Source organism: Amaranthus tricolor, chromosome 11 (genome assembly GCF_026212465.1).
Source record: "Amaranthus tricolor cultivar Red isolate AtriRed21 chromosome 11, ASM2621246v1, whole genome shotgun sequence".
Lineage (NCBI taxonomy): Eukaryota > Viridiplantae > Streptophyta > Magnoliopsida > Caryophyllales > Amaranthaceae > Amaranthus > Amaranthus tricolor.
Genome location: NC_080057.1, coordinates 11,460,494 through 11,469,101, shown reverse-complemented (window position 1 = coordinate 11,469,101; position 8,608 = coordinate 11,460,494). Strand labels below are relative to the sequence as shown.

Here is an 8,608-nt window from a genome sequence, read left to right as displayed (position 1 = left end):
ATTGAAATGACTTTTGTTGCTTTTGTTGTTGTTGTTCATTGATTCCTTGCTAGCCTTTGGGTTGTTGTTGTTGTCCTCGCATGAGCCTAGCTGATATGGCTCATAACACTACATTTTATGAAAATTACACTACAAATTATTTCTATTACATTGTTTAGTGTCAATAACCAAATAGACACTTGAAATATATTCTTAACATGAAAACCTTTATCTATAGCAAAAACAATTGAAATCGAGTCGTAATTCTTGTGCATGGAATTTTGCCTATCTAACAACAAGGCATGACGCGAGCAAGCAGAACAATGTAAAATGCTATCAGCAAACATAATTTAATCTCATTGAAAAAATAAGGTTAATCCAAAAGTGTAAAATGCAAAAAATAAAAGTAAAATCATTATACATTTCACTAAATGAACAGAGAAACTTTTACCCATGTACAAGACAGACCCTAAACTACCCAAAATGACTATGTTGGGACTACATCCAGCATAAGTGGTGATGAACCAACCTCATCCTTTGACGACCGTTTCTCAGAAGCCTCACCCTTCTCACTTTCTTGAAAACCTTGTTTGAATCTATCGTAGTTTGTGAGCTCGGCTGATTTGAAAGGCCTCTCACCAAGAACTCGAACCAAGTCTTCTTGATGGAGGACTTCTTTTTCAAGCAGTAATTCCGCTATTTCAGCAACCTGCTCCTTGTGTTCCTCGATCAATTCTACAGTATGCTTGTATGCTTTGGTAACCCACTCTCTTACCTCTTCGTCGATGATAGCACCAGTCTTGTTGCTGTACGGCTTTGTCATTTCAAAACCATCCTCCCTTTGGGGAAATGAGAGGAGACCCACTTTGTCACTGAACCCATATACTGCAACTTGGGCGTATGTCATTTTCGTCACCTTTTCCAGGTCATTCTGAGCTCCAGTTGAGATTTTACCAATCAGAACCTTCAAAATAAGCGCCAGTATGTCAAATACTCCGCAAATCTCAATTGCATAGTTGTCTCCTCATAACCTCACAACTAGGGGTGTTCAACAAACCAAACGTCCATTTAAAGCCTGTATCCGGCCCGTTTTTAGTAGGGTTATGTAAGGGTCGGGTTGAAAAGGAACTGGAGCAAAAATGGGCTTTGCTATAACTGAAATGAAGCGGGCTATAAAAGGGCTCAATAAAGCTTTTGTAAATAGCATAATTGATGGATCATTTAATTATTATAAATGACAATGCCAATGGAAATTACTAAGGTTTCTACAATTTAATTATTATAAATTGATCAATGGGGATTATAATAATTTTTAGTAACAAAATGGGTTGGACTGGGTCGAGTTGGGCTTTAAAAGCCCAGCCCATTTAAAGCCCACATTAAGTTTAAATGACCCTTATCCAACCCAGCCCGGTTTGTATTTGGCCCATTGGACACCCCTACTCATGAATGAGGGTTAATAATACATCAAGATCAGTTATTGCCGTAATGGTCTCAACTTTAAAAAACACAGAGAGGAAGTCACCAAAGGTATTAAGTTGATTTAGACAAAAGTCGTCCCAATATGATACATCTTACATGGAACCAAGAAAGACATTAGAATGAGGGAAAGAGAAGCAATTACCTGTTCAGCAGCTCGACCACCCAATGTCATGCAAGTCATGTCAAAAAGCTGCTCTTTAGTCATAAGAAGATTTTCATTTGGAACATACTGCGCAAATCCTAGAGCAGCTGTGCCACGAGGAACAATTGTGACTTTCAATAGTGGTTCAGCATGTTCGAGGAACCATCCAGCAACAGCATGACCTGATTCATGATAAGCAACAGTTCGTCTTTCCAACTTGCTTATTACCTGCATGACAAGAAAGAAAAGTCGCTACCACTTATTTAGTAAGCAAGGTAGTGTGCGTCATAGAAGACAGCAAAATTTTACCTTGTTTCTCTTCTCTAAGCCACCAATAACTCTATCTATGGCTGCTTCAAAATGTTCCATATTAACCACTGTCCCCTCATTCCTTGCAGCTATTAACGCAGCTTCATTACAAACATTTGCTATGTCGGCACCAGCAAACCCAGGAGTGAGTGCTGCAAGCCTCTCTGAGTAGTATGATGGCTCATGATCAAGTTTGATCATTTTCAAATATATCTGAAAGATTTGTTCACGACCTTTGATATCAGGCTTGTCAATGGTGATCTGGCGATCAAATCGACCAGGTCTCAACAAAGCCTTATCCAGAATATCTGGCCTATTTGAGCCAGCAAGGACCACCACTCCAGAGGTAGTTCCAAAACCATCCATTTCAACAAGCAGCTGATTGAGAGTGCTTTCTCGCTCATCATTTGAACCAGAAAATCCACCACGTCCTCTTGCACGTCCAATGGCATCAATCTCATCAATGAAAACAATGCTAGGAGCACATTGTCTTGCTTCCTGGAAAAGGTTTCTCACCCTGGATGGCCCAACACCAACAAACATCTCCATAAAATCTGAACCTGATATAGAAAGGAAGGGTACACCAGATTCCCCAGCAGTTGCCTTAGCTAAGAGTGTTTTTCCAGTCCCTGGTGGACCAACTAAGAGAGCACCTTTAGGAATTTTTGCACCCAATTCTTCATACTTCTTTGGATTCTTAAGGAAGTGTACGAACTCCATAATTTCTTGCTTTGCCTCATCACAGCCAGCAACGTCTTTAAAGTACACCTGAAAATAAGAAAATGATCATGAACAGTTTTAACAGATCAACAATAAAAATTACACTCGCAGAAGAGGAAGTGTACAGCACTCAGCGCAAATATATCATGAAAATAAGTAGCAACTGAATACAGTTAATAAAATATACAAATTTGAATAAATATATCTGACCTTGCTCTTTGCATTCTTATCCACTTTTGTGATATGGGCTTTTCCAATGTTGAAAATTCCTCGAGCTCCTTTTCCACCTGGGCCACCAACACCTAGGCCACCTTGCATCTTCCTACCCAAGTATAAAAGTGATCCGAGAAGTAAAAGTGCGGGAGCTAATCTCATTAACTCCTGATACCACACCATTTCATTCATATATGTTACAGGAACATAATCATGGGGGTCAATACCCAAGGCTTCCTGCGCTTCCTCCAACTTTTCTTCAAAGGATTCAACACTTCCAATTGTAAAATAATACTTGTACTGGCCTGAGCGCCCTCTCGTAGGAGCACTACTGACATCGTTGTTTGTTTGATCCCGTTGTGAACTCCTTACATAAACTTTAGCAACTGATTTATTGGAAACAACAATATGATCAACCAGACCAGGTTCTAGAAGCTTATTTTTGAATTCTTGGAAACTAATCTGCAAGGAGCAATCACACAAAAGTGAAAGGCAAAACTACATGCTAAACAGGTTGAAAGAATTAGAAAGACAGTTTCAATCATCCAGTGTCCCAGTCTATACATTAAGCAAATTAAAACACAAATCAAGCAATAACATAATCATTTTTCATATAGAGACCAAGAGGATATAGTTGACCTTGCCTTGCAAGATGAACATGAAGATGTTCAATATAGAGACCACTTGGTTCACAGGAATCAGAAAAAAAAGAAAGAAACACCCTTATCCCAGTAATCACATGTGGTTCACCACTTCAGCACTTCCCTTTCCCCTTTCTAGTTTGGGTAATTGAGGTTTCATGACTTCCCCCATTCCAAAGGATTTCAAATTCCTTTTGAAGGATAAAGAAACTAGAAGGTATTAAAGGCTGTCAGTGAAACAAATCAGCGGAAATCAAATTGATTTATCACCACTCGTCACACTTCAACTAGTTTTCCATTGCTGCTAATCTATCATATTACCACTCAAATATTACAACCTGACTAGCCAACCAACCACCTAGCATAACCAAGACCACTTAATAGTTAATACAAGTGCTTATGTGCTATCATTATTTTCCTAAAAGCACACTCAATTAAACACCAGCGGTTAGCTTCAGGACTTCATTAATCCAAGACAATAATACTAAAAATCACTGACTTTAGAAACCATAGCCTCTCCAATAACTCAGCTTTTCTAGTTCTCCATCTCCATATCCACCAGCTACCTGCACAATCCTCACCCCGCACACACACACAGAGATTACAGCTTAACAACTCATAACAAAAGGGAGAGAGATGACACATTCTTCACTGGTGAACAAATTCAACCATCATGGGTCAAAATTGATGAGTAAGCATTGGGGCCGAGAAAGTTATCAAAGCACAGTAGAAGGAACTATGGTGATTCCATACTATTATGATGTCCCAATCAACATATGAAGGAGAGCAGTAAGCCAAACCAAAAACAAAAAAACCTTTCCTAGAGTTCTTTGCCCTCATTTATCATTCTTGAGTACTTTATTTATCCTCCATGAACCAACAAGGGCACTTAGCTAGATGCATTTCAATTCATAATCCTAAAACGTAACTCTCACATTAAAAGTTTGTACAACAAAATCATTTGAAGATCCAAACAAACAGAGAGAAAGTATATCACTGCAACATGATCATTTGTCAAATATAAATTGTAAACACAAACTCAATCGAAAATTCTCACCTGCTGCTCCTCACGAGGACTAAAGGAAAATGTTGAAAGCAAAAGTCCGATCGTTAGGAGGGGAGTGAGTATACTTTGGAACTGCTTCATTAAGGTTTCTTGAAAATTTCCTTGATCTTCGGTATTTGTGTTTGATTCCTCTGAATTGATGAAATGGTAGAGGTTATAAAGGCATTAATTAGTACGTGTCACATATTTCCTGTTTAAAAAAAGCTCCAATTTTATCAACAAATTCATGTCCTAAAGCATAAATTTCTAAGTAGTAAGTTTCACCTAGCTCTCAACTAGTTCAACCACGACCTCCCCTTCCTCTCCTCAATGTAAACCTTATCAATGTTAAGTCAATACAAGGAGTTAAGTCTTAATTAATGTTCAATGCATATATGATATTAGTTGTTATAGTTTGACCTTGCATTTTTAAGCGTGAACTAGCCAAAAATAGACAATATTCAACAGAAGAGACAAATCGAATAATAGAAGAATCTCTCTTAAGATTTCAAAAGTGGGATGAAAAACTCACTTAATTGAATAACACAAAACCTGATATTTCAAGGCTTAATTGAAGGTAATGACTATCTCACAACTCTCAAGTCTCAACTAAAAGGGTGTCTAACGATTAAAAGAACCCCACTAGAAATCTCCTACTTTAACTATAAAAAAACATATAACTGTAACACTTAAGCTGCTATTTCTAAACATGTTTCTACACCTAATAGGGTTCAAAAAAATTAATTTCCTAATCTAATTTAGATAGTTCTAAGAGAATTAGAAACCCTAGTTTGCAAAACCTTTTCTAATTGATACAATGAATCCTACAATTTATAGGATTGGAAAAATAAACTAACATGTAAACCTACTATCTCTTGCTTCCTTTGCTTTTACTTGAAGAATCATCTGCTTAGTAAATCAAGAAGTTCATCTATTATTAAGAGCCAAAAATGTGCATTGGATATAATGATAACAAAAAGTGTATCCAACATTAAAACACATAGGAAGTACATATATGTTTGCATCCCCTTAGTCAATCAAGCATACGGCTAATCGTAGTTGTTGCATTCATTCCATAGTTCTTTCAATTTAGCATATCATAGTTAGCCAATAATCTCAAGTGCATGTTACACAGTTCAAACAATACATGCATTTCAAAACATGATTACTCTTTAGAACACAACCACCATGGAATAGGTAACACTGGTTTTCCTTCTCTAAACCAAATGAAATACAAAGACGTATGTTAAACCTAAGATGAAAGTAAACTTTGCAAATCAAAAGGTTAGAGAACCTAATATATAAATACAACCTGATTTACATAGCTCAAGTATACAAAGGTATCCATTTCGAAGCTTACAATAAAACTATCACACGATACAAAGTTCAAGGACACTATCAATAAGTTCTACGATCATAATATCAACTTTTGACATTTATAATGACAAGTGACAAAATATAAAAAATACCAAGATGCAACTATATTTTCCAAGGATATGGAAACTTGTAGAAAAGCTTATCGTCTTTTTTGGTATCAATGCTTAATCCTAACTCCTACTGTTAATGTTTGTTGCTTATTGCTAGTCCCAAACCCAGATAAAGGAGAAGAGTGAGCGGTAAGTTAATGACAAATGGCTCAGTCATATTCCATGATCATGAACCAAAATCAATTATGGAGGTTTTGGCTATGAAACTAGAAACATAAGAGAATACATTTTGAATTTTTCACTCTAATATAATTTGTTAGTAACCGCAACCTAAATTGACTATATTTTTACAAGGATGATAGATAAAGGTAGTTGTCTAAAATGTAAAGTTATTCCTTGAGAGTGTATCCACCCAACATAAACTCCTTATCCTATATGTTCGCCTTCAAGCAAGCCCAAAGGTAAAGAAAGCCAAAGAATGTGGAATCAAACATTAAAAATTAAAAGTGGATAATGCTAAATTTTTGCCAAGAAAATTGTTAAAAAAAAACTGTTAGGAAGATGATTTCAGATGCAACGGCTACTTGGATAAAGATGAAAACTTCCATCATTTGAATAGCCAAGAAGATTGACTATATTATCCTTGATATAAATATATATATATATATATATATATATATATATATATATATATATATATATATATATATATATATATATATATATATATATATATATATATATAGAGTGAGAGTGAGAAAGAGGGAGAGCAAAGTAGTAACAAGGATTTTCCCATCACAATTGACCTTTATCAAGGCTCACTTAGCCTGTTTCTTTTCTTTTTATAGCAATCCTAGATGAGATAATTTGATCAACACCAGGAGACGTTTCTTGGTGCATCTTTTGTTGTTGATGACATTGTTTTGGTAGATGAGAACGGAGAGGGGGTAAATGCTAAGATAAAACAATGTAGACAATAGTTGGAGTCATGAGATCTCAAATTAAGTCGGAGTAAGACTGGGTTCATGGAGCATAATTTTAGTACAAACGAGATAATCAGAGGCACTATAAAGCTTGAGGAGAAAGAAATCACTCAAAGTGAATGCTTCAAATATCTTGGGGCCATATTTTAGGGAACTGGACACATCAAACAAAATATGACCCAAAGAATTAAGTGTGAGTGGCAAAAATAGAGAGCGGATGCTAGAAATTATGTGATGGAGGTGCTCTTAAAGCTAAAGGACAAGATTTATTGAACGACTATTAGATTAGCACTCTTTTATGGATCAAAATGTTGGACTTCTAGAAAGGATCATAGTAAGAAGATGAGTAGCAAAAATGTGAATGGTAAGTGGGCATACCTTCAATAATGGAATTCGAAACAAAGATATAAGAAATGGTTTAATAGTAGCAAATATTGAAGAAAAGTTGAAAGAGAATCGTTTAAGATAGTTGTGATATGTGCAAAAACGGAGTAATCGCAAACCAATAAGAGTTGGAAGGAAGCTAGGAATTGAGAGAATTGCTGGTGGGACTGTAAAATGCATAGAAATCGGAAAGAATTCTGAAAAAAGAAGAAAAATCTCCAGGCCCTTCCTATAATGAAGAAAAGCCCTTGATTTGAGTCAGCCCACAGTAATCTAAACTGAACTCAAAGCTATCTTTTATATTGCAAAGTGGTAATATCCCTAAATAAAGCACTTTAGCTATCCTAAATCCCAACAAATCACCCAGATAACCCTATTAGCAAAACTAAAAAGAAAATCATATACCTTTCGACTCGGATTTCTGCTCCTCAGATTTGGGGATCTTCTTCTTCTTCTTGGGATAAAAGTTCTCATAATCTACATTCATGTAATCCAAAAGTAAAAAACCAAACTATAAAGAATAGAAAGAACAACAATAAAACCGATAACTTCCCCCCGAAAATCAATCATACACTTACTCTTTTTCTTAGGTGCTTCACTGGAGAAAAACCTACAAAATCTAGGATTTGCAAACACATATCTCATGTCAAACATATACTTTTTATTCTTGGCTCCAGCAGAAGCCACATAATTCCTCAAAAACCCTAAATTAGAATCAATCCCTTTTACAGCGGAATTAAAATATGAAGCTCTCAATAAACTCTCATCCAAAAAAGCTGATCTTCCCTTGTAACATCCATTGATGATATTCTGCAATACAATCCACAATCAAGAACAAAACTACAATCCCATAAAAAACTATAAATTCCACAATATTGTAGCACATTTCTAAAAAAATCCATTAGATAAGCTAAAAGTCAGTACCTTTGATCGAGAAAAACGAGATACCGAACGACCCACTTTATAAAATATCATTTTTATTATATATTTAGGAAATAACTAAAGAGAGGAAATTGATGGATCTATCTATTTAATTAAAGAAAGAATATGAATGCAAGAAAACAAATAAGGGATTTCAATGGGTGAAGGAATAAAAACAGAAAGGCCTAAAATGTCATGAAATCATAGCCATGGAGAAATTGAAAAACAAGAATAGGGTTTTATTCCGACGACCATACAGAAAGTGGTTTTGATTCTTCTATCTTTTCTTCCGTTGAAACTGCGGAAAAATTATTCAACTTCATTACTTTTTTCATTTATTCAAGAAAATATTTGAATCAAAT

General features: G+C 35.6%; 1 protein-coding gene across 1 annotated transcript; it reads right to left on the bottom strand.

Moving 5' to 3' along the window:
* Positions 1 to 310: 310 nt before the first annotated feature.
* LOC130826945 (ATP-dependent zinc metalloprotease FTSH 10, mitochondrial-like) lies at positions 311 to 8,608 on the bottom strand. Its single transcript, XM_057692583.1, has 8 exons — positions 8,250 to 8,608; positions 7,904 to 8,135; positions 7,731 to 7,802; positions 4,544 to 4,683; positions 2,843 to 3,307; positions 1,913 to 2,680; positions 1,604 to 1,831; positions 311 to 943 (listed from the first exon to the last, which is right to left on the bottom strand). Exons 1-8 carry the CDS (start codon positions 8,298 to 8,300, stop codon positions 467 to 469), a joined length of 2,433 nt encoding a protein of 810 aa, XP_057548566.1. The 5' UTR covers positions 8,301 to 8,608; the 3' UTR covers positions 311 to 466.